The sequence below is a fragment of the Hyla sarda genome, chromosome 3, assembly GCF_029499605.1.
Source record: "Hyla sarda isolate aHylSar1 chromosome 3, aHylSar1.hap1, whole genome shotgun sequence".
Classification (NCBI taxonomy): Eukaryota; Metazoa; Chordata; class Amphibia; order Anura; family Hylidae; genus Hyla; species Hyla sarda.
In genome coordinates this window covers 289,078,554-289,105,969 of record NC_079191.1, presented here as the reverse complement: position 1 = coordinate 289,105,969, position 27,416 = coordinate 289,078,554, and the positions used below count along the sequence as shown (strand labels likewise).

General features: G+C 44.6%; 1 protein-coding gene across 14 annotated transcripts in view; it reads left to right on the top strand.

Annotated features, from left to right (window-relative positions):
- The window catches only part of C3H6orf118 (chromosome 3 C6orf118 homolog), a 303,945-nt gene that overhangs the window by 158,074 nt on the left and 118,455 nt on the right, over positions 1 to 27,416 (top strand). For all 14 annotated transcript variants that reach the window (XR_008891406.1, XR_008891407.1, XM_056566824.1 and 11 more), the window contains one exon: positions 21,967 to 22,020. Coding sequence is in view for 12 of the 14 variants with exons in the window: in XM_056566824.1 (XP_056422799.1) it covers positions 21,967 to 22,020 (54 nt within the window). In the remaining 2 variants the exon portion in view is untranslated. The remainder of the gene's footprint in view (positions 1 to 21,966; positions 22,021 to 27,416) is intronic.

The following is a 27,416-nucleotide window of genomic DNA, read 5'->3' as shown; positions in this document are numbered from 1 at the left end:
CACAGGTTTTGATAAATCTCCCTCTGTATGCTGAAGAAATTTAGCTTTGTTCCCTGTGCGGCCTCTTCTTTGTTCCCCGCATCTCACAGCAGGAGAAACCTCCCATTTCATCTACCTCTACAACATAGATCTACCTCAGATTCCGCTCTGCACACCCTGCTGGGTACCAAACTCATCATAGAACGATAAATATGGCACTCTCCTCGATCTTTGGTGCACAAGTAGGTTCCCAACCTGTCTTATCAATAGAAGAAGAAGACTTGGCACTCATATTCATGAAGTGTGCAGAATTTATTTCATGATTCAGTGACCACAGATCGCGTTACTAAGCACCACGCTCCTGGCAGCTAGCCGTTCTCTACGTTCCACACCTCCGCAGCAATCAAGGTCTGTCATATGGACCGAAACGTCAGTAACTGTAAATAAGATTGCTTGAAATAAATTCTTTGCACTTCATGAATTTGAGTGCCAAGTCTTCTTCAATGAGCTTGTCGCTTCTGCTCGGTCTCCGGCCACCTCTGAGCCTGGCAAAACAATGCCCGCATCTGCACCCTCAGCTACCAAGGTAGGACTTAAGGAAGCTAATGATTTTGACCAAATCGAGATAGATGATCCTTTAACAGTCGCAACGTTGTGCACAACGTCTTTGCAAGATATGCAAAAGATGGTTAACCCCCTTGCAGGCTTCTATTCAAGCTATAGGCGGCAGGGTGGATCACATAGAACACAAGTTTGGGGCGTTTGCTACGTCTCACCACACACTGATTGATATCGGCAAAAACCTGGAAGAATAGGTTTCTGCCCTGAAGATCAAGGTGGTAGACCGTAAGGAAAGGAGCCGCCGCAATAATCTCAAACTACGCGGCATTCCAGAAGTTGTGGCTCCCGCAGATATCCCAGATTATGTCTCAACATTAATACAGCCAGTATGTCTCAACATTAATACAGCCAGCTCTCTCTAACTATTCTGCTCAGGAGCTTATAATAGATAGAGCTCATCGGGTCCCCCGACCCAAACATCTAAAGAACACTTTACCACAAGATGTACTAGCCCGTGTGCATTTCTTCCATGTCAAGGAACGCTTGATGGAAGTTGTCATGTGCAACAATGGATTGCCTGCTCCCTACCATTGTGTTTCTGTGTATGCTGTCCTGTCTGCTGCCAGTCTCCAAGCCAGACGTGCTCTGCTGCCTATAACCTCTGCACTCTGCTCAGTGAAAGAAATTTACTGTTGAGCATTCCCTGTCCGTCTGCTTATTTGCTATAATAACTCTGTGCATGTTGTCTGCTCACTCAAGGGAGGAGAATCCCTGTTGAAATCTTGGGACATTCCTCATTATCCGGCTGGTCCTCCCAAAGCCTCTCGCCCAGTTCCAGTGGAAAAGAACTGGTCTATCGGTTGACCCTCCAGGCTGTGATTGTATGTCTATCTGTTATGCCTGTGGCACTCTGGCCCCCACTCACTGAAGGATGGCACTTGCTCTTGCATGCTATTCTTTTCTCCAACATGCTTTACTGCTAATGTTTTACTGTTGGTTATATTACCCGTTCCTTTGCTGTCTCCCTATTGCTGTCTCCCTATTTCTCATACCTTGCTTTTCTTTTTTTAAGCATTTTTCTTTTCATATTAATATGCTTATAACTTTTGTTGGCATAAAATGTGAACGGACTGAATGCTTCACTCAAGCGTTCCTACCTTTGGCTATTAACCTTCCTCCCTCACTTCTCTGAAGACTTCTTATTCCTTTGATTGGCAAACTACATATCTCCAATATTTAGGCATTCACCTCTCTTACCCCCATAAGACCCAAAAATTATGAACCCTTACTAACCTCCATATTCTCAGATGTTGATAGACTAACACAATCAGAAATCTCGTGTGTTGGCAGGGTTGCTAGGGTTGCTACCTTCAAAATGTTTCTTTTGCCCAAATTCCTTTCGCACTTTGCCTATCTCTCTTCCTATCTCTCTTTTTTTTTCTCCAGGGCTCAAAGAGTTCTTTCTTCTTTCATATGGGCTGGGAGACGGCTCAGGTTGTCCTCGAACATTCTCACTAAGTTGAAACAAGCAGGTGGCTTGAATGCACCGGACTTGCAATATTATTATACTGCCGCTCTGGTTTCTATGCTTAAGCATTGGTGGCGCAGTTCAAAAGACCTGCCCGTGGATGGCGATTGAAGATTTTTACGTGTCTCCATACAGCACACAGGACCTTTTATTCCTTCCTTATTGGAATGTTGTGGTCCCCCACATGCATAATTCTCTATTCAAAGCCTCTTAACCACTTAAGGACCTAGGGCGTACAGGTACGCCCTGACGCCCTGGTTCTTAAGGACCCAGGGCATACCTGTGCGCCTGTGGGAATTTCGGATAGGGATGACTGCTGATAACTATCAGCAGGCAACCCGTGCAAATGCCCAGGGTGGTCCTGAGACAATGTCTGCGATTCCGGGTCCTACGGGTCTCCGGTGACCCAAAAAATAAGGGGGATCGGGAGTGTCCAAGACACCCATGATCCCCCTGAAGGGATCCACCCCTCCTATACCTGCAATTGGTCGTTCAGAAGCGACGACCAATAGTAGATCGTGGGTGGGGGGGTGGGGATAACGTTCGGTTCCCCTGTTCTGCCCTCCCACAGTAGTCCGGGCAGATTGGTGGAACCCGATGGTGACCGGCGTCAGAGGTCCACTTACCATCGGCACCGGGGGAGGCGACAATTGGCGGTGGTGATCGGCGGGCGGCGATGACAGACTACGGAAGCCGGTGAGTTGCCTAGCAACATCGAGAGGGCTACAGTTTGGGCTGTTTGCTGTTTGGGCATGCTGGGATTTGTTGTTTTGCAACAGCTGTAGGGCTACAGTTTGGAGATCATTGTGCAGTGGTTTCTAAACTGTGCCCTCTAAATCTTGCTAAACTACAACACCCGGCATGCACAAACAGCAAACGGCTTTCTCGCCATGCTGGGAGTTTTAGTTGCGTACCTCCAGCTGTTGCATAACTACATCTCCCAGCATGCCCTTTGGTGATCAGTACATGCTTGGAGTTGTAGTTTTGCAACAGCTGGAGGGACACTGGTTGGAAAATACTGAGTTAGGTAACAGAACCTAACTGATGGTTTTCCAACCAGTGTGCCTCCAGCTATTGCAAAAGTACAACTCCCAACTTCCACGGTCTGTCAGTGCATAGTGGGAGTTATAGTTTTGCAACAGCTGGAGGTTTGCCCCCCCCCCCATGTGAATGTACAGGGTACATTCACAAGCGCGGGTTTAAAGTGAGTTTACTGCTTCAAGTTTGAGCTGCGGCAAATTTTCCACCGCAGCGCAAACTCCTAGCAAACTCACTGTAAATCCCTGCTTGTGTGAATGTACCCTAAAAACACTACACAGCACTAACACAAAATGAAGAGTAAAACACTACATATACACCCCCTTACACTGTCCCCCCAATACATATGACAAACATATCGTACGGCAGTGTTTCCAAAATGGAGCCTCCAGCTGTTGCAGAACAACAACTCCCAGCATTTCCGGACAGCCACTGACTGTCCAGGCATGCTGGGAGTTTAGCAACAGCTGGAGGCACCCTGTTTGGGAATCACTGGCATAGAATACCCCTATGTCCACCCCTAATTTAGTCCTCAAATGCGCATGGTGCTCTCTCACTTTGGAGCCCTGTCGTATTTAAGGAAAAAGTTTAGGGCCAAATTTTGGGGGGCTTTTTCTTTTTACCCGTTATGAAAAGGAAAAGTTGGGGGCAACACCAGCTTGTTAGTGTAAAAAGTTTTATTTTTTACACTAACAGACTGGTGTAGACCCCATAACAAGGCTCAGGTGTGAGAACGCACTATGTACATTTGAGGCTTAAATTGGTGATTTGCACAGGGGTGGCTGATTTTACAGCGGTTCTGACATAAACGCAAAAAAATACATACCCACATGTGATCCCATTTTGGAAACTACACCCCTCACAGAACGTAACAAGGGGTATAGTGAACCTTAACACCCCACAGGTGTTTGCCGAATTTCCCTTTAAAGTTGGATGAAAAAAAAAGAAACTAAAATGTTGGTGTTACCCAAAATTTTTCATTTCCACAAGGGAAAATAGGGAAAAAAGCCTCCCAAATTTGTATCCCCATTTCTTCTGAGTAAGAACATACCCCATATGTGGATGTAAAATGCTCTGCGGGTGCACTACAATGCTTCCGGAATTGAAGGCCACGTGTGTTTACAAAGCCCCCATAGTGCCAGAACAATGGAGCCCCCCCACATGTGACCCCATTTTGGAAACTAAACCCCTCACGGAATGTTATGAGGGGTACAGTGAGCATTTACGCCCCACAGGTGTTTGACAGATTTTTGGAACAGTGGTCCGTGAAAATGAAAAATTTAATTTTTCATTTGCTCAGCCCACTGTTCCAAAGACCTGTCAAACTCCAATGGGGTGTAAATGCTCACTGTACCCCTAAAACATTCCGTGAGGGTTGTAGTTTCCAAAATGGGGTTACATGTGTGGGGGGTTCCGCTGTTTTTGCACCACGGGTGGCTTTGTAAATGCACAAGGCCCCCTGACTTCTATTGCAACCAAATTCTCTCTCCAAAATCTCTCTGGCACTCCTTCCCTTCTGAGCATTGTAGTGCGCCAGCAGAGCACTTGGTGTCCACACATGGTGTATTTCCATATTACAAATTTTGGGGGGCATATTCTCCTATTACCCCATTGTAAAAATGTGAAATTTGGGGAAAAACTATGTTTTAATGAAAAAAAATGTTGTTTTCATTTACACATCCAACATTAACGAAAAGTCGTCAAACACCTGTGGCTTGTTAAAGGGGTTATCCACCGTAAGGTGATTTTAGTACGTACCTGCCAGACAGTAGTGGACATGCTTAGGAAAGATCTGCGCTCGTCTTGGGGCTAAATGGCTATGTTGTGAGATTACCATAATACTGTGGCTAGCTTTTTATGAACTGGTATTTCCTGTTTGACTTTTCTTTTTCTGACTACATATCCCATAATTCCATTTTCCTCCCTCCCACACATCAGCCACCCCACCCATTGAAAGACAAATGAGCTGCCAGATTGTGCGGTGAGTGTGCCGGGGGGCTCGCCTTTGGGATCAGCTGCCCCTTCCAGTGCTGCCCCAGTGTCATCTCTCGCAGCTTCCTCCTTGCCCTCTCCCTGCAAGCTGCCTGGGGCTCCATCTTGGGCTTCCCTGCTAAACATCGGGCCATCATCTCCTGTGGGCTCCCTGCATTCCCCAGCTTCTCTACACTACTCAGCCTCCTCCTCCTCTGTGCCTCTCCCTAGGGGCTCTGGGCTTGGTCTTGCACTTCTACCACCTCTGATTGTGCCTGCTGATGCTGCCTTGGCACACACCTCACCTGCTTCCCTGACCCCATCTGCAGCCTGCTACCCTCCTAAGCCACAGCGGTGAAAGTAGTCCACCATGATGTCCTCCGGAGCCCTCCCTCCTTTCCCTCGGGGGACCCCTCGTCCACTCCCTGGGCCGATGGTGGACACTGGATCGGCGGCTGGATCCGTGCCCTGGAATGCTGCATCTTATTCTGATTTGCCCTGCTCGGGGTTGTCCCTGCCTTCCTCTGCATTCCCTGACCTGGGCCATTTCCTGTCCCAAATTCCAACTAAGGAGGACTTCCGTTCCCTGATTGCTGAGGTTAGGGATGCTTGCCGGGCGGAGATCTCCTCCATGCGCCAGCATCTCCAGCATGTTTCTGAACGGGTGGATGGCCTGGAGGATGCCCATGACCAAACTAGGAGGTATATTGCACAACTGCACCCGACTATTGCTTCCCATAAGAACTTTCTTGGCGATCTCCATGCACATGTTGAAGATCCTTTCAATTCCTGCACCATCTTTTTCCTCTGCCCTACTCTGCTGTTTCTGACAGGAAAACTGCTGGTGTAGCTATTCTAGTCTCTAGGTCCCCTACAAGTTTCTTCTTCCTTTCTTGATCCCCAGGGGTGCTATGTAATTGTGGTGGGTGTCCTGGGTGGTGTCCCGCTTCTGCTTTGTAATGTTTATGCCCCAAATACTTCCCAAATCCCTTTCCTGCGTAGAGTCCTTGCTAAGCTCCATAAACTCCCTTCCTCCGCTTGGTTGTTAGGTGGGGACTTTAACCTTATTTTCCCTCCCTCCCTCCCTGGACCGTCATTCACTCTCTGGCGCCCCCCTGCTCCCGCTCAGTTACGCTTATGACCTGTGGTGGATTAATCACCCTACAGAGCGCTCCTTTAGTTTTTATTCCCATCCCCTTAAATTGCATACGCGTGTTGACTATTTCTTTGGCAACCTCCCTATGGTGCGCAAGCTTTCCGCTGCTTCCCATGATCCCATCTCTTGGTCTGATCACTGTCCTCTTTTCCTATCCTTCACCTCTTCCCCTTCCTCTCTCTCCGTTCCTGCCACTGGCGACTGAATGATTCTCTTGTTAAGTCGTTTCCTTGTCGGGAGTCAATACAGAAGTGTCTTACGGACTATTTCGCTATTAATGAGGGCTCTGTTTCCTCTCAGGCAGTCCTCTGGGACGCCCATAAGTCTGTTGTCTGTGGTCATTGTATAGCTTTGGGTTCGCGCCTTAAGTATGATGCTCTGACTCGCTGTCGGGAACTCCACGCAGAGATAGCTCGCCTAGAGGCCCTCCTACTGTCTACTCATTCCCAGTCGACCCTGCGGAGATTGGTGGCGGCCCAGGCACGGTTGGGTGACCTTGCCCTCCATGGAGTGGAGAGCCAATTGCTGTTTGTAAAGCAGCGCTTTTATGAGAAGGGCCAGGCGCCTCCGGGACCAGGTGGTTGCGCAGTCTCCCTCAGCTCTCAAAGACTCTTCTGGTGTCCTTCATTATCATCCAGCTGACATATCTCGCCTCTTTGTTGGCTACTACACTAAACTTTACACTTTTCCCTCCCAGCTTCCATCTGATCCGGGGGAACGGGCACTTGATTCTTATCTCTTGCGATGCGGCTTACCTACTCTGTCGGGGGCCGATCATGAGGTCATTAATGCACCTATCATTGGGGATGAGCACCCTTCCTGCTGGTCGTTACCCTGGCCCGGACGGCTTCACATATGTCTACTACAAGACATTCTCCTCTGTACTAGTACCTAAACTTGTCCCTCCTTTTAACTCTTTTATGGGGGGAGAGTGCAGTCTTTTTTGCATTCTCTTATCACCCTGATACCTAAGCCTGGAAAAGATCCTCACGATTGTTCTAGTTATCTGCTTATTGCCCTCCTCAATTCTGATCTGAAACTCTTTTCTAAGGTGTTAGCGGTTTGGCTTTGCTCCTTTCTCCCATCCTTAATCCATAAGGATCAGGTAGGGGTTTATTCCCTGTCGCCAGGGCGGTGATAACACCAGGAGGGTAGTGGACCTTGTTAATCTCATCAGTTGGAGATCTGAACAGGCGCTCATACTTAGCCTTGATGCCGAAAAGGCTTTTGATAGACTGGAATGGCCGTTTCTTTTTACTACCCTTCAGAAGTTTGGTATTACAGGTAATTTTTTAACTGCACTGCAGGGTCTCTACTCCTCTCCGACTGCCTCTTTGAAACTCCCTCACACCCCTTCTCCTCCTTTTCTTTGTTCAATGGGACCCGTCAGGGTTGTCCGTTATCCCCCTTGATTTTTGCTTTATGTATTGAGCCTCTGGCTGCCATGATTAGGGGGGACCCGGACATCACTGGGGTTCTGTTACACGACAGGGGTTCTGTGTCCCGGTATCACACAGTTATATGGGCCGTTGGGAAGACGCTGTCAATATTGTCATTACTGCCCCTCAGTGAAAAGTCATTTGGGAAAGGGCCTCGAAGGCATCCACCTGCACGGCCTATAGGGAAACCCAATACAAATAGCTTATGGGATGGTATCATACCCCAGAGCTGTTGAAAAGGTTGAACCCCCTCAGTGCTGGCGGTTTGAGGTTGGTTTGGGCACGGTATTCCATATCTTTTGGTCCTGTCCTAGTATAGTAAACTACTGGAATAAAGTGCAGGGTCTTCTCTCTGAGGTTCTGCGTGTGTTGGTCCCCCTCGACCCTCTTATTTACCTTCAACTCTCTCACCCTGCTCTGTCTAGAAAGCTGTTTAAGCTTTTTATGCATATAGTTTTGGCCGCTAAAACCCTTATTGCTAAATGTTGGAAGAGGACCCTCCCTCCCTCCGAGTCTGACCTGTTATCTCGCATATGTGAGATTCGTTCTCTGGAATATTTAACGGCCTCCTTGAATAACTCTATCCCCTCCTTCCTTTCAGTCTGGGAACCCTGGGATTGATTTTCTGACAAGCAACCGCCTTAACTTTCCATTCTCTCTTACTCTCTCTTGTCTTATTTTCTTTTATTTTTTTTTCATACCTGCTTCCTTATGTTTGGACATGTCCTTTTTGTAGGTCTTTGTGCTTCCCCCTGTTTGTACTCCCCCCCCCCCCCCCCCTTCCCTTGTTATAGGGCTCTGGTTCCTTTTTCCTTTGTTTGCTGACATATAGATATTTGATGCTTGTGTGTCCCTTTCATTTATACAAGCTGATTGATGCAAAGTCCAAAGTGTTAGGCACAGCTCACTCGTACGCCCTTTCTGCGTCTCGGACGAGATTGAACCACAACTCGTATAATTATGAAAAATGAAGGGATGTCCAGCGCAGGTTCCAAGCAATACGAAATAATTTATTCAGCAGTAACACGACATGATGACAGGTAGGTGACGCGTTTCAGCCACAATCTGCGGCCTTAGTCAATTGTCAAGCTGATTGATGCTACAGTTAGTCAAGCTGATTGATGCTACAGTTCAGGATTTCTATGTTGGTGCCAGGGGCTGGCGGAGCAATCTCCATTGTTGTATTAGCCTAACCTGGTTCTATCCCTTGCAAGCTTTATTGTGCTGATTGTTTTGTATCGATTGTTCCTGGGCTTCGGCCCAACTACTGTTTCTCTTATTTTTTTCCTTGTTTGGATTTATACTTATGAAAATTCTTTAATAAAAAATAGTTAAAATTTTTTTTTTATGAGAAAACCGTCACACACAGGTACAGACACTATATTATGAACTACGCAAACTGTACAGCCCTTGTAGCATAGTCAAAAAAAATAAAAAAATAATTCTGCAATACCACTTTAACCCCTTCAGGACGGAGCCCATTTTGGCCTTAAGGACCGGAGTGTTTTTTGCACATCTGACCACTGTCACTTTAAACATTAATAACTCTGGGATGCTTTTATTTATCATTCTGATTCCGAGACTGTTTTTTCGTGACATATTGTACTTTAACATAGTGGTAAATTTTTGTCGATACTTGCATCCTTTCTTGGTGAAAAATCCGTAAATTTGATGAAAAATTTGTAAATTTTGAATTTTTCTAACTTTGAAGCTTTCTGCTGGATATTGGATATTACGAATACATTTTTTTTTGGTTCACATATACAATATGTCTACTTTATGTTTGCATCATAAAATTGACGTGTTTCTACTTTTGGAAGACACCAGAGGGCTTCAACGGTCAGCAGCAATTTTCCGATTTTTCACAAAATTTTCAAACTCAGTAATTTTCAGGGACCAGTTCAGGTTTGAAGTGGATTTGAAGGGTCTTCATATTAGAAATACCCCATAAATGACCCCATTATAAAAACTACACCCCCAAAAGTATTCAAAATGACATTCAGTACGTGTTTTAACCCTTTAGGTGTTTCACACGAATAGCAGCAAAGTGAAGGAGAAAATTCACAATCTTCATTTTTTACACTCACATGTTCTTGTAGACCCAATTTTAGAATTTTTACAAGGGGTAAAAGGACAAAATTTTTACTTGTATTTGTAGCCCAATTTCTCTCGAGTAAGGACATACCTCATATGTCTATGTAAAGTGTTCGGCGGGCGCAGTAGAGGGCTCAGAAGCGAAGGAGCGACAAGGGGATTTTGGAGAGTACGTTTTTCTGAAATGGTTTTTGGGGGGCATGTTGCATTTAGGAAGCCCTTATGGTGCCAGAACAGCAAAAAAAAAAACCACATGGCATACCATTTTGGAAACTAGACCCCTCGGGGAATGTAACATGGGATAAAGTGAACCTTAATACCCCACAGGTGTTTCACAACTTTTGCAAATGTAAAAAAAATAAAAAAATTTTTACCTAAAATGCTTGTTTTCCCAAAAACTTTTAATTTTTAAAAAGGGTAATAGCAGAAAATACCCCTAAAAATTTGAAGCCCAATTTCTCCTGATTCAGAAAACACCCCATATGGGGGTGAAAAGTGCTCTGCTGGCGCACTACAGGTCTCGGAAGAGAAGGAGTCACATTTGGCTTTTTGAAAGCAAATTTTTCTCTGGGGGCATGCCGCATTTAGGAAGCCCCTATGGTGCCAGGACAGCAAAAAAAAACCCACATGGCATACCATTTTGGAAACTAGATCCCTCGGGGAACGTAACAAGGGGTTAAGTGAACCTTTATACCCCACAGGTGTTTCACGACTTTTGCATATGTAAAAAAAAAAATATTTTTTTTACCTAAAATGCTTGTTTTCCCCATAATTTTACATTTTTAAAAAGGGTAAAAGCAGAAAATACCCCCCAAAATTTGTAACACAATTTCTCCCGAGTACGGCGATACCCCATATGTGACCCTAAACTGTTGCCTTGAAATACGACAGGGCTCCAAAGTGAGAGCGCCATGCGCATTTGAGGCCTAAATTAGGGACTTGCATAGGGGTGGACATAGGGGAATTCTACGCCAGTGATTCCCAAACAGGGTGCCTCCAGCTGTTGCAAAACTCCCAGCATGCCTGGACAGTCAACGGCTGTCCGACAATACTGGGAGTTGTTTTGCAACAGCTGAAGGCTCCGTTCTGGAAACAGTGGCGTACCAGACGTTTTTCATTTTTATTGGGGAGGGGGGTTGTATAGGGGTATGTGTATACGTAGTGTTTTTTACTTTTTATTTTATTTTTTGTGGTAGTGTAGTGTAGTGTTTTTAGGGTACAGTCGCACGGGCGGGGGTTCACAGTAGTTTCTCGCTGTTAGTTTGAGCTGCAGCAGAAAGTTTGCGGCAGCTCAAACTTGCAGCCAGATACTTACTGTAATCCTCCGCCCAGGTGAGTGTACCCTGTACGTTCACATTGGGGGGGGGGGGGGGGGGGGACGACATCCAGCTGTTGCATAACTACAACTCCCAGCATGCCCGTTGGCTGTCGGTGACTGCTGAGAGTTGTAGTTTAGCAACAACTGTAGGCACACTGGTTATGTATCACTGAGTTTGTGACCTAACTCAGTGTTTCACAACCAGTGTGCCTTCAGCTGTTCCAAAACTACAACTCTCAGCAGTCACCGACAGCCAACGGGCATGCTGGGAGTTGTAGTTATGATACCAGCAGATGCACCACTACAACTCCCAGCATGCACTTTAGCTGTTTGTGCAAGCTGGGAGTTGTAGTTATACAACAGCTGAAGGTACACTTTTCCATAGAAAAAATGTTCCTCCAGCTGTTGCAAAACCATAAGTCCCAGCATGCCCATAAGGGAATGCTGGGAGTTGTGGTGGTCTGCCTCCTGCTGTTGCATAACTACAGCTCCCAGCATGCCCTTTTTGCATGCTGGGAGCTGTTGCTAAGCAACAGCAGGAGGCTGTCACTCACCTCCAACGATCCAGCCGCATGAGGTCAGTCCCGCCGCTGCTCCTGGGACCCCGATCCCAACATTGACGCCGGGGATCGGGGTCCCCAGCACCCGGGGTGCACGTCCCGCACCCGCTCACATCCTCCGGAAGAGGGGCGGAGCGGGTGCGGGAGTGACACCCGCAGCAGGCGCCCTGATTGGTCGGCCGGTAATCCGGCCGACGAATCGGGGCGATCGTAAGGTTGCACCAGTGCCACCTCACCCCTGCAGGCTCTGGCTGTTCGGGGCCGTCAGAGACTGCCTCGAACAGCCAGTAATTCCGGGTCACCGGGTCACTGGAGACCCGATTGACCCAGAATGAGCGATATGCCGGGATGCCTGCTGAACGATTTCAGCAGGCATCCGGCTCCGGTCCCCAACCGGCTAGCGGTGGGGGCCGGAATTCCCACGGGCGTATGGATACGCCCTCGGTCCTTAAGGACTCGGGATGGAGGGCGTATCATTACGCCCTATGTCCTGAAGAGGTTAAGGCTCACTGTACCCCTTATTATGTTCCATAAGGGGTGTACTTTCCAAAATAGTATGCCATGTGTTTATTTTTTTTTTGCTGTTCTGGCACCATAGAGGCTTCCTAAATGGGACATGCCCCCCAAAAAAAACATTTCAGCTAAATTTGCTTTCCAAAAGCCAAATGTGACTCCTTCTTTTCTGAGCATTGTAGTACGCCCGCAGTGCACTTGACGTCCACACATGGGGTATTGCTATACTCAGAAGAGATGGGGTTACAAAATTTGGGGGCATTTTCTCCTATTACCCCTTGTAAAAATGTAAAATTTGGGGGGGGGGATGCATTTTAGTGAGAATTTTTTCTTTTAAATTTGCACATCCAACTTTAACAAAAAGTCCTCAAACACCTGTGGGGTGTTAAGGCTCACTGGACCCCTTGAGGTTCCCTGAGGGGTGTAGTTTCCAAAACAGTATGCCATCTGTATTTATTTATTTATTTTTTTTTTGCTGTTCTTGCACCATTGGGGACTCCTAAATGTGACATGCCCCCGAAAAACCATTTCAGAAAAACTCACTCTCCAAAATCCCATTGTCAATCCTTCCCTTCTGAGCTCTCTAGTGCACCCACAGAGCACTTGACATACACATGAGATATTTCCTTACTCGAGAGAAATTGGGTTACAAATTTTAGGGTGATTTCTCTCCTATTACCCCTTTTAAAAATTTAAAAACTGGGTCTACAAGAATATGCGAGTGTAAAAAATGAAGATTTAGAATTTTCTCCTTCACTTTGCTGCTATTCCTGTGAAACACCTAAAGGGTTAACACACTACAATTGAATGTAATTTTGAATACTTTGAGGGGTGCAGTTCTTATAATGGGGTAGTTTATGGGGTATTTCTAATATAAAGGCCCCTCAAATCCACTTCAAAATTGAACTGGTCCCTGAAAAATTCTGATTTAGAAAATTTTGTGGAAAATTGCTGCTGAACTTTGAAGCCCCCTGATGTCTTCCAAATGTAAAAATAAACATGTCAACTTTATGATGCCTAAAAAAGTACCTTTGCGCGCAAAATAGCGACTTTTGACAAAAGTTGCAAATGATAAATGTGACCACTGCATGGTCAAAAAGAAAAAGTTCCACGGGTAGGCAAAAAGAGTGAAACTGTCTATATCAAAAGGTGCATAAAAGTCTCAAAATATACTGCTTGCACCTGAACTGTGCCAAAACATAGACAAAAAAATGCTCTAAAAGCAATGATAAATCTCCCCCAATATATCACGAAAAAACTATCTTGGAATCAGAATGAAAAGTAAAAGCATCCCAGAGTTATTAATGCTTAAAGTGACAGTGGTCAGATGTTCAAAAAATGGCCGGGTCCTTAAGGTGAAAATAGGCTGGGTCCTTAAGGGGTTAAAACACCTGGGTTTCTTACACCACTCATTCTCTGTCCCCGGCTGCAGCTCAGCATCTAACAAAGGGGATCTCCCATTAACATTCATTCAAGCCTCTATCCCTGACTTGGACCACTCAGCTTAGGTCTCCCGTGGCCTCAAACACGTCAGGCATCTTTATGGTGGCACTGACTTTTTTTTTTTTTTTATCATTCCTCACTTTGAAAGCTGAATGTCTTCAGAGACTCCACTTCTTACAGGGCCTAACTCCCCACAGGTTGTAGAGCATGGGTGTCAAACATGCGGCCCGCATGCGGCCCACAATTAATATATTTGCGGCCCAGACATCCCTGTGTCCCGATGCCCCCGTCAACTCTCAGCGGCCCTGAGTTAAGTTTAGAAACGCAGGGGCCGCTGGGAGATCACTGAAATCCCGTGCGTGCGCCCACAGCAACAGAGGCACAGAGGAGCGGAACATGGAGGTGGAATACGCGCGCTGGCCAGCATGGTAAGTGACCAGCGGCACGTCAGCTTCGGTGCTCAGACAACCGGAGGAGTGGTGGTCAGAGCACTGAAGTGGGGTAGTACACAGGCATACAGCCTCCAGTCATACATTGTATATAGCTGGAGGCTGTATGTCTGTGGGGGAACTGTACTGCACCTAATGTGGGGAACTATTCTGCACCTAATGTTGGGAACTATACTGCACCTAATGTGGGGGAACTATACTGCAGCTAATGTGGGGGAACTATACTGCACCTAATGTGGGGGAACTATACTGCACCTAATGTGGGGAATTATACTGCACCTAATGTGGGGGAACTATACTACAGCTAATGTGGGGTAACTAAACTGCACATAATGTGGGGTAACTAAACTGCACCTAATGTGGGGAAACTATACTGCACCTAATGTGGGGAACTATACTGCACCTAATGTGGGGGAACTATACTGCCAACCTAATGTGGGGGCCTCATATTGACATTCGCTCACGTCACGCTCCCAGAATTCAAGGGCTGGGGTTACTACCTTTTTTTTTTGGCCCATGCTAGCCTTTGAGTTTGACATGCTTGTTGTAGAAGATAGCGCTGCCTTACACCAATTATCTTCACCCCTTATGGGGCTGAAACCTATGTATGCTACATTATTACGTACCAAAACTTTATACCAGTCATACTCCTTACGACTTTAGTTCCTTAAGAAAGAGGAAGATATTCTGCAGCGGCGCTTCCGTTCTCAAATGAAGTCCGAAATGGTATAAAAAGTATTCACATTTATTGTGCATACATCTTTGCGAAGAAAACAAACAAACAGGCAAGACGCGTTTTGGGGTTAAGTTACCCCTTTTTCAATTGCAGGTTAAAAGGCTGTCTATATACAGATGTGCAAGTTACAGTTAAATACAAAAGAAACATAAAAAATGGGCGCCAAGGGAAGAGCTCCTCCCAGGGGGCGTGAACACAAATCGTTAAAAATAGTTCATATTTTAATCTTTATGTGAGAGGCTTATATGTATTAAAATGGGAATATAGTTTAGGTGGTTCTGGTGTTTATAACATATGAAAATATAGATGTGAGTTGAATTTCAAATTTTAGTTCGCGCTTGTAGTTGTAGTTTCAAACAATGGCGACCAATCACAGGCTTCAAAATTGCTGACGTCATTTTTCCTCCTCGGGTCTTCTGTATAGAGTATCGTCAGAAGATGACGTTTTTTTTTTTTAATGAATGGGGGCATGATGTTTTTTCCACCAATCCGGAGTGTTCTTGGAGACCATTCGGCCAATCAGAAGAATGCTGGCATCTTTTTGTATAGAGGTATATCGGCTCGGATAGTGGTGGCCAATCAGAAGATACCGGCTTCGATGTGTGTGACCAATCAGAGGGTGCTGGTGGAGCGGCGTATAGTTACTACGCTAAGAGTTGGATGTGATTCTGAGTACGGCATACTTTGTGTATATTCACAGAGAGATCTATTAGACTATAGTATGAACTGTGCGTATGACTGCGTATTAGGGTGACGACCAATCGGATCTGACTTGGTGATATGGTTTTGACCCATCGGCGGAAAGCCGCTCGAATTTAAATATTACGGATATTTTCAGGATGAAGTTGAAGTGCCTTTACATAGTGTGTTCAATGTTATTCATTCAGGCCTGAAAGTGTTAAAGTTTTAAGTTTGAAGATCCAGAGATGTTCCCTTCTGCATAGTTGAGTGTACCGTCGGTGGGAGCCAGAGGGGATATGTTCTATTGGTGTTAAAGAAAAGTCCGAAAATTTGCAATCATGAACTAGCTTGATGAGATATGCTATGGAGTTCATATCCATTTTTTACGTTAGACCGATGTTTATTCAGTCTGGAGCTGAGCATCTGTGTGGTGCGTCCCACGTATTTGATCCCGCAGGAGCATTCCAGGAGGTAAACCACATAGATGGTTTTGCAGGTCATCAGTGTTTTGATTTGGAAGATTTTGCCTGTTATTTTTGATGTAAATTCCTTTCTTCGGTTAGTTATGGTGTCACAGCATTTGCAGTTAGTGGTACAGCATCGGAAGGAGCCGGTGATGGGGTTGCTCAGGAACGTGGATCGTGAGGAGCCGCTTTTTAGTTTGCTTAGTGCCAAAATGTTTTTGAGCGATGTGTTTTTTCGAAAGGTCATTTGTGGGTGTGGAGGTATGATATCCTTAAGGAAGGGGTCCATAAGGAGGATGCTCCAGTGTGTTTGAAGTATTTGTTTAATGGCTTTATGGTCAGTGGAGTAGGTGGTGAGGAAATTGTACGAGTGTTTATTGATTTCGGATGCATTGGTAGTTGAATTGATGTGTTTAGGCAGGAGGCAGGTTTTCTGATACAGCTGGCTACCTCTGAGTTTGCTGTTTTTGATGATGGATGCAGGGTAGCCTTTTGCCTTGAATCCATTGTCCAGGATTTTGCTCTGGTTATTGAAATCTGTTTGAGAGGTACAATTACGGCGAATCCTTTTATATTGTCCGTATGGGATATTATTAATCCATTTGTTGAAATGGCAGCTGGAATAGTCGAGGTAACTATTTCCATCAACTGCTTTGAAGAAGGTTTTGGTTTTGATGTGGTTCTGCTTGTCATGTGAAATTATGATGTCCAGGAATTCAGCGTTATTGTCTGTATGGGCATGTGTGAAATGGACGTTCCAGCTGTTATCATTCAGAGAGGAGATGAATTTAAGTAGGTTGGATTTGTTGCTGTCCCATACAATGAAGATATCGTCAATATATGTGCGGTAGGTGATGCAGTGTTGGAAAAGGGGTTTCCGATATAAAATTGTTTCTTCGAATGCTCCCATAAATAGTTTAGCTAGACTGCGAATTTAGTGCCCATCGCTGTTCCACAGTGCTGACAGTAAACTTGGTGGTTGAATATGAAAAAATTATGTTCGCCGTAATTGTACCTCTCGAACAGATTTCAATAACCAGAGCAAAATCCTGGACAATAGATTCAAGGTAAAAGGCTACCCAGCATCCATAATCAAAAACAGCAAACTCAGAGCTAGCCAGCTGGATCAGAAAACCTGCCTCCTGCCAAAACTCATCAATCCAACTACCAATGCATCCGAAATCAATAAACACTCATACAATTTCCTCACCACCTACTCCACTGACCATAAAGCCATTAAACAAATACTCCAAACAAACTGGAGCATCCTCCTTATGGACCCCTTCCTTAAGGATATCATACCTCCACACCCACAAATGACCTTTCGAAAAAAAACATCGCTCAAAAACATTTTGGCACCAAGCAAACTAAAAAGCGGCTCCTCACGATCCACGTTCCTGAGCAACCCCATCACCGGCTCCTTCCGATGCTGTACCACTAACTGCAAATGCTGTGACACCATAACTAACCGAAGAAAGGAATTTACATAAAAAATAACAGGCGAAATCTTCCAAATCAAAACACTGATGACCTGCAAAACCAACTATGTGGTTTACCTCCTGGAATGCTCCTGCGGGATCCAATACGTGGGACGCACCACACAGATGCTCAGCTCCAGACTGAATAAACATCGGTCCAACGTAAAAAATGAATATCCACTCCATACCATATCTAGTCATTCCGCACTAGTTCATGATTGCAAATTTTTGGACTTTTCTTTAACACCAATAGAACATATCCCCTCTGGCTCCCATCGAAGGTACACTCAACTATGCAGAAGGGAACATTTCTGGATCTTCAAACTTAAAACTTTAACACCTTCAGGCCTGAATGAATACATTGAACACACTATGTAAAGGCACTTCAACTTCATCCTGAAAATATCCGTTATATTTAAATTTGAGCGGCTTTCCGCCGATGGGTCAAAACCATATCACCAAGTCAGATCCGATTGGTCGTCACCCTAATACGTAGTCATACGCACAGTTCATACTATGGTCTAATAGATCTCTCTGTGAATATATACAAAGTATGCCATACTCCGGCAAGCCTTTGGTCAGAATCACATCCAACTCTTAGCGTAGTAACTATACGCCGCTCCACCAGCGCCCTCTGATTGGTCACACACATCGAAGCCGGTATCTTCTGATTGGCCACCACTATCCGAGCCGATATACCTCTATACAAAAAGATGCAGTCGCACCGGCATTCTTCTGATTGGCCGAACGGTCTCCAAGAACACTCCGGATTGGTGGAAAAAACATCACACCCCCATTCATAAAAAAAAAAAAAACGGCATCTTCTGCCGATACTCTATCTATACTCTAGACCCAAGGAGGAAGAATGACGTCAGCAATTTCGAAGCCTGCGATTGGTCACCGTTGTTTGAAACTACAAGCGCGAACTAAAATTTGAAATTCAACTCACATCTATATTTTCATATGTTATAAACACCAGATCCACCTAAACTATATTCCCATTTTAATACATATAAGCCTCTCACATAAAGATTAAAATATGAACTATTTTAACCATTTGTGTTCACGCCCCCTGGGAGGATCTCTTCCCTTGGCGGCCATTTTTTTATGTTTCTTTTGTATTTAACTGTAACTTGCACATCTGTATATAGACAGCCCTTTAACCTGCAATTTAAAAAGGGGTAACTTAACCCCGAAACGCGTCTTGCCTGTTTTTTTCCCGCATAGATGTATGCACAATAAATGTGAATACTTTTTATACCATTTCAGACTTCATCTGATTACTGATCTCACAAGGGAAGTGCCGCTGCAGAACATCTTCCTCTTTCTTAAGCAACTATTTTTCCTGCCGACCACCAACAAGGCGTTCGGCCAGGTTTCTGCAGGCTGCAGCCCGAGATCTATCGTCTGACCCCACACGGGGGGGTGTTACGCCTATTTCAAGAGTCCCCCAGGTGAGCGGATACCACACGAGGGTTAAAGTGGGCATATACACCCACGGAATCACACGAGGCGCTGTCCTCTCCTTGTTTTCTCTCTTCTTCTTTTTCCTTACGACTTTGGGAGAGAGAGATTAGCCGTGCTTTCTCACAGGAGGACTGTCAACAAGCTTTCAAGGCAGTGCAAGCCGCCCTTCAGTGCTCAGCTCACATTGAATCAGCTCTCAAAACCATTTTCCGCTGGTATTACACCCCAAACTGCCTGGCCAAAATATACCCAGGTACTTTGCATTATAGCCAAAATTGCTATTGTGAGCAGTTGGAAGTCAGCGAATGTCCTCTCCTTGGAAGCCTTAATTAACAAATTGAACACAACTTTCTCTTTTAAGAAGATTATTGCCTTGGGCTCTGGAAGATTAACTGCTTTTGAAAAAAGATGGCATTGTTGGATTACTTCCCCCAATTGCAAAAATATTTGATCCATCACCTTACCGCTTCATTTTCACTGAGTTTTTTGATTCCTCTCGTCTTTCCCCTTCCCACATGATCATTGCCAAAATATCTGTACACCCCTCTCTGTCATTATTTTCTTAGGTCACGGCTCTACCATATTCTACCTGCAGAGTATGCACGCATGTTCTAGTATACACTTTTCCTTTGCTTTTATGGAGACCCCCTAGAGGGCTGTATTGTACAGTCCACCTTGTCTTCCGACATGTGTTCCACCATTGCTAGTTTTGGTTCTAGTTAACGGTTGTGAAATACTTTCAATGGATACCTGCTACTGTATTGCTTGATATTTTATTGCAGCTTTGCTGCACATTATGCAATTTTCTAGCCTATGTTTTATTTCTGAAAATTCAATAAAAAAAACTATTTACAAAAAATTAAATAAAACAAAGGTGCAATTAATCTCCTCATAAAGCTTATAGAGACTGAGTCCTCACCAGGTTCGGATAATTCTGCAGCACTCTCATATTTGGAGTCCTCTGACTGCTCCCTATATTGTTTAGTGGCTAATGTGGATTTAGATATATCAGCAGATTTCTGTTGCAAAAACTTTTCCATGTCAGGCTGATTTCTCTTCGGCTTAGAGGTAACAGGAACTTCTAATTGTTTTCCCCATACTAGAATGCATTGATTTGTAAATGACTTATATTTAAAAAAAATCTTAACCCTTCCAGTACTTATCAGCTGGGGTATACTACAGTGGAAGTAGATTTGTTCTTTTCAGTCTGACCACCATGCTCTCTGCTGCCACCTCTGTCTGTGTCCGGAACTGTCCAGAGTAGGAACAAATCCCCATAGCAAACCTCTCCTGCTCCGGAGAGTTCCTGACATGGACAGAGGTGTCAGCAGAGAGCACTGTGGTCACACTAAACATAACTTCTCAATTTCCTACATACATGCATACAGCAGCTGATATTATTAAAAGTAGTTTATAAATCTGTTTAGCTTTCTGGCACTAGTTGATTTGTATACATTTGTGTACCTGTGTGTCATTAAAGTACTACAGCAATAGACAACTTATCCTCTATGTCAGGATAGGGGATAAGTGTCTGATTGTGGGGTGGGGGGTCTGACTGCTGGAGTCCCCCGTGATCTCCCTTACAGGGACCTGGCACTGTCACAGCTCTGCATGGCTTATGCTAATGTCGTTGACCTCACAGATGTCGACAGACACGTCCCTCTGTTCAGCTCTATGGGCAAGGCGGGGATGCACCAACTCTGTATCTCTGTCTCTCCCATAGATATACATGGAGGGGGCATGTTGTTGTCATGCTGTTGCCAACACGGCACCTGAACGGGAGAGCCGCGGCAGCTCAAAGAGATCAACACAGAGTTCTTTAGAAGATCAGATTAAGTTACAAATAGCAGCATAATGTCTAAGGGCTCATTAAAACGGACGGATCCGCCAACGATGGACCTTACAGTGTGTCTCCATATGTGCTTGCTCAGAGTGGCAATCAGCGTCTATGAGCAGACACACTACAATGTGTGAGTTACTGCGGGAGTTGCCGTTCTGAGCAGGCACATATGGAGAAACACTGTAGGTCCATCTGCGGCGGATCTGTTCATGTAAACAAGCTCTAAGGGTACGCAGAATTTTTTGCGGGTTTTCCGCTGCGTATTCGAAAGTGGGCGGGCTCTTCTCGGCTGTACGCAGCAGATTTTCCGCGGCAGAATGTACACTGCGGAAAATCCGCCGCAAGCCCCATTGAAGCCAGTAGGGACTGTGGCGGATTTTCCGCAGCGTAAATTCCGCCGCGGAAAATCTGCTGCGGACAGCCGAGAAGAGCCCGCCCACTTTCAAATACGCAGTGGAAAACCTGCTAAAAAATCTGCGCATGTGAACGTACCCTAAGAGTATGTTCACTTGGGCGGATTGCCTGCGGAATGTCCGCAGCATATTTGCTATGGAAAATCCGTAGCGGCTTTTGCTACCATTGACTTCAATGGATCTGAAGGAAAATCTGCAAATCTGCCTCTATTGCAGATTTTCTGCTGACCCAATGAAGTCAATGGTAGCAAAATCTGCTGCGGATTTTCCGCAGTAAAAACGCTGCAGAAATTCCGCAAGTAAGGTGACTGGAATCCATGGTAACTCCTGGTGTCCAGCTGCAGGCTTGAGGATCATGGTAAGGAGGAAGTAGAGGCAAGGTCAGCGAAGTGTCCAACTGACAGCGGCGGCTTCCTAAATCACTGACTGTTTCCCTGTCCCTGACTTCAATAGGGAAAACAAAATCTGTAATACATCTACAGTGCTGCAAATTTTGCTTTGGAAATGCCATTGAACCCCTGAACAGCAAAATCTACTATTGTGGATTTTAAGTATCTTGACGTTTTGTTTCCCACTTTGCAGTCTGCACCAATATCCACAGTAAAAAATCCACTTCAAAAACTAAACAATTTGATGCAATTTTTCTCCTGTGGATTTTGGTGCAGAAAAGGTGTGGATTTTCCACTGCAGAAAATCTGCTGTGTGTGGCCTTGTTCTATAACTTATTTACAAGCAATTGTTTTTTTATTGTGATGTTTGGCTGTTTATTGAAAGGAAATTGTTATATATTATTTACCATTTCTTTTGGAGCCACTTAATATTTATATTTTGTTTTCAGAGAGAAACAATGAAACTTCAGTCATCAAATGATTTTCTTCAACGTGCTAATAAGGTATGTTTTTTCCTAAAAAACATAAAAAAATGAAATTTGACCCTTCAAAGGGAATGTGCCACATACGGTATCTTGGCATGCTCTGTGATCTGTGCAGAGGTCATTCTGTGGGGAGCTCAAGTCAGTCAAGGAGGAGCTGGGAATTTAACAAGGCAAGCAAGGAAGCATGTCAGGCTATGGTAGCTTCACTTAAAAATGAAAAGGCAATTTATGTAGATAATTTAGCAACAAGAGATTTCCTCAGGAAGGAATTTTTCCCTTAATATTGGACAATTGGCATCAGCCTCATAAGGTTTTTTTTGCCTTCTTCTGGATCAACACAGTATGGACAGCGTTAATCCAGAAGAAGGCAAAAAACAAACTTTTTTGTGTGCTTTTCTGTGCAGGACTTGCAAAACTGTAAATACATTCAGGAAATGGACCAAACTTAGTTACAATTAGACTAAGTTCAGCCCATCGAAGTTGATGGGCTTATCAGCACGTCCCGCTGTACTTTGTCATCCCTTCCTGACCAGACAGACAGCCTAACATACAGCAGGAGATTTTGCTCCATTGACTTTAATAGAAATAAATTTTCAGAGCAGATAAGTTGGATAGGTCTTTATACAGACGATCTGCTGATTATTTGGAAAGGCACCAAATCATTTGTTTGTGGATTATATCAGCCAAAACGATCTCAATCTCAAGTTTACTGCACATTTCAGTCACACATCCATCAATTTTTTAGACATTACTTTATCTAACAATGGGTCAGAAATAGTGTTTTTTTCCTACAGAATAGAGACTGCAACAAATACAGTCCTGATGGCATCTTCATGTCATCCGAGACATGTAGTTCGAAACATCCCCTTTGGGGAAATGTGCAGGACCAAGAGAAACTGTTCTGATGAATTACAGTTGAATAAAGAGATTGGCGACCTTACAAACAGATTGAAACAGATGGGTATTCTCAGGATTTTCTAGCCAGGGCACATAGTAATATGGACTTAATAGAGAGGGGGATTCTTATATCCTACTCATAGAGACGTAGATAGATATAATATAAGGATAGACAGAAAAAAGTAGTCTTTGTTACACCTTATAGTGCCCAATTTGGTCAGATCAAAAATATCATCAAGAAATACACCCCTGTTCTTGAGACTGACCGCATCCTAAAAGAGGCGGTAAAAAATAGAATCCTTACTGTTTCTAAAAGAGGTCCTTCTCTAGGTTCAAGATGTCAAGTAGAAAAAGAGAAACAAGCGCACTCACCACATAAGCAGCATAAAACTTGACTTTGCTTCGAGCATCCAGGTAACAGATGTCAGGAGTGAAGGGGAACGGGAGAAAAGGAGTTTGTCGCTGGCTACAGCACTGTCTCGCGCACAGCGGCGTTTCTTAAGTCCCCTACTCAGGCGGCGAGACGGTGCTGTAGCCAGTGAGTGCGCTTGTTTCTCTTTTTCTACTTGATGTCTTTTACTTGCCTGTTGTCATTTCAAGCTAGCACCACCACTGATACACAGGACAGACCCGCTGCTACATTGTCATTACACGATTCCATGCACGCTTATTACCCTAGAGCGCAGTGCCAGGTGCATATCTCTATATATACTTCTCTAGGTTCACTTTTGTCTCCGAGCTTATTTAGCAGTACATGCAAAACCAAGAATAAAATAGAAGTACATAGGGACTGGCTCAGTATAATGGGCAATTGGGGATGTGGTCATAATAAATGCATCAACTGCAAATATATAATTCCCACTAAACAAATCACCTCTTGTTCCACTAAGAAAGTTTATTCTATACGTGAGTGCATCAATTGCAACATGAACATGCTGGTTTACGTGGCAACCTGCATGTAGTGTAATATACAAAATGTAGGTTGCACTTTAAATACTCTAAAAACACGCATCAGGAGACACATCTCGGACACCAGGGGCAACACAATTGGTATTTCTATGCTGTCTCATTATTTTAGGGATGTTGATTCAGTTAATATGGATTCCTTGCGTGTGTCTGGTGTAGAGAGAGAGTTAAGCTTGGTATTAGAAGAGGTGATCTTAAAAGACACCTCCTCAATAGAGAAACATATTTGATGTTTCTCCTCGACACTAGACACCCGCGGGTATGACATGTAAATACTGAGTTTATTATCTATAAATATACTTTATTGGACCATTGATATATGCTTGATACGTTTGGTGTTTACTGTACATAAATATACACGTAGAATAATATACATACACAATTGTGTGTATATAGTAATTTTTATAATAAAAAAATACATAATACATATATAATGAAAAAAAACATGAAAAAAACTATTTTGACAGGTCTGACGTGCACATTTAGTTGATGGAATGGGCGGCATAAATCATAATTATAATTCATAATTTCTGTATGGCCAGGTGTATATGTTTTCCTTTTTTTTTTTTATTTTTTTTTTCATTTTTATGTTTTTTCATTCCTTCAGTTGTTTAAAATTTTTCCAATTCTTTTGAATTTTTGAAGTGTGATTAGTAATGAGGGGGCATATTTATGACACAAAAAGTATTTTGTCTTGTGCCCTATCTATTCAATTAAGTGCACATATGTCTTAATTCAGACTTGAAGTTTGAAGTGATTTCATGTTCTAGGTTTAGAAATTATAACCTATATATCCATGTCTAGTTTTCCTTGGAATTTCCAAGAGGTTTTAACTTGTGATGTAACAAGACACGTGACCATGTATGTCTACGATTAACCCCTTAAGGACGCAGCCCTTTTTCACCTTAAGGACTGAGCCCTTTTTCGCAATTCTGACCACCGTCACTTTACAAATTAATAACGCGAAAACGCTTTTACCGAATATTCTGATTCTGAGATTGTTTTTTCGTGACATATTCTACTTTATTTTGGTGGTAAATTTTCGGCGTTACTTGCATCCTTTTTTGGTGAAAAATCCCAAAATTTCATGAAAATTTTGAAAATGTTGCATTTTTCTAACTTTGAAGCTCTCTACTTGTAAGGAAAATGGATATTCCAAATAAATGTTATTTTTATTCACAAATACAATATGTCTCCTTTATGTTGGCATCATAAAATGGACATATTTTTGCTTTTTGAAAAAATTAGAGAGCTTCAAAGTAGAGCAGCAATTTTCAAAAATGTCATGAAAATTGCTAAATCTGAAGGGACAGATGTTACAGAACTACAACTCCCAGCATGCCTGGGCAGTCTAGGCATGCTGAGAGTTGTAGTTTGGCAACATCTGGAGGGCTACTGTTTGGGCACCCCTGTAACAGTGGTCTCCAAACTGTGACCCTCCAGATGTTGCAAAACTACAACTCCCAGCATGCCCAGACAGCCTTTGGCTCTCTGGGCATGCTGGGAGTTGCAGTTTGGCCCCCCTAGTGGTTGCCACAGTAAAGATCGATTTACTTTCACTTTCAATCCCCCCCCCACTGTGGATTCCCTACCTGATCAGGATCCTGCAGGCTCCAGCGAAGATCCCAGGTCCCCAGGCATCTTCTCCTGCAGGTACGGCCTCCATCTTCTTTCCAGAGCCCCTTGACATCCAGGGGCGGGCAGAACGGGGGGTTGCCATGGCAACCCCCTGTCCTGCGCTGCCATTGGTCAGAACTCCGTTCTGAGTAATGGCAGGGGATAGGAGTAGATCGCAGCTTTGCGATCTCACTCCAATCCTTTGGGTTGATCGGGGTTGTTGCTGACAACTCCGATCAGCCCTATTTTCCGGGTGATCGGGTCACCAGAGACCCGATCAGCCCGGAATTGGAGAAAATCGCATGTCTGAATTGACATGCGATTTTCTCCGATCGCCGACATGGGGGGGTCTCAGGACCCCCCTGGGCGATGTGCCAGGGTGCCTGCTGAATGATTTCAGCAGGCATCCGGCTCCGGTCCCAAACCGGCTAGCGGTGGGGACCGGATTTCCCACGGGCGTATGGATACGCCCTGCGTCCTTAAGGACTCGGAATGCAGGGCGTATCCATACGCCCTGCGTCCTTAAGAGGTTAAGCACCTGACGGTGCGAAACGCGTCAGCCGTTCCTGCTCTGTATTGTGACTGCTTGCCAAAGCAGAAATAAAGCAAAGATTCTTATGCATATCCAGTACCGGACATTCTTCCTTTTGGATTCGTATTGTGAAGCCAGGGCGGGACCGGTGGGTCCGATAGCACAGGTGTGCAATAGCGGTCATCAGTGGTTGAGCGGACAGCACCGTTCTTTGTTATTAACTTAAATAAGTCAGCAGAAAATCAGCAATAGAGGCAGATTTGCACATTTTCCTTCAGACCCATTTAAGTCAAAGAGCCGCTGCGTATTTGCAGCGGAATATTCCTTGTCAATGGTTAGTATAATTAGTTGCATATTTTGCTACTCATTGGCCCAGATTAATCAAACTGTGTGAGGAAAAAAAATTGTGATTTTCCCACAACAACCAATCACTGCTCAGGTAACGAGCTCTGGTAAAGTGAAAGCTGAGCTGTGATTGGTTGTTGTGGAAAAATCACTTTTTTTTCTCTCAAACGTGCCTAGAATTCCCGCATCCATTCCGCCAACAATCCACAGATGAAGCCATGTCCAAGAGACAACAGTATGCGCCCACTTATCCAGTGGCTCAGAAGTTGAATTTGCTCCTGCCCAAGTTGCTGCTGCTGCAGTCCCTCCCTTTTCAAGTGGTGGACTCTGCACTTTTCGGAGAACTGATGGCTTGTGCCGAGCCGGCGTGGAGAGTGCCAAGCCATCATTTCTTTGTGAAGAAGGCAGTACCAGCCCTGCACAGTTCTCTGCAAGAGAAGGTAGTCCAGTCCTTGAGCCTGTTGGTGTGTACCAAAGTGCACGGCAACGTCGACATCTGGAGCTGTAACTATAGTCGGGGACAATACATGTCCTTTACGGCTCACTGGGTGAATGTGGTTCCTGCACAGCCACAACCCCAACTTGGACAGGTCATGCTGCTTCCTCCTCCATGCTCTCAGGCCATTAGTCCTGTGACAGTGTGCGACTCCGCCTCCTCATCCCCCATCGTGTCATTAGCCTCCACTGTTCAGACAAGTCTCAGTGGCCCTTCAGCATACCATGTGTGCAGGGCGCGGCGGTGTCACGCTGTTCTTCACATGGTTTGCCTTGGCGAAAAGAGTCACACAGGGGAGGAATGGCTAAAAGTAATTCGTAAAGAAATCATAGCATGGCTTCCTCCACGAAAACTGGAAATGGGAACCATGGTGACGGACAACAGGAAGAACATCTTGCATGCGCTGCGAGTGGGAAGGCTGAGCCATGTGCCCTGCATTGCACAAGTGTTCAATCTGGTTGTGAAGCAGTTCCTGAAGTGATCCCCCCCCCCCCATTTGCAAGACATCCTCACAATGGGAAGAAAACTTTGCATGCACTTCAGCCACTCGTACACCGCAAA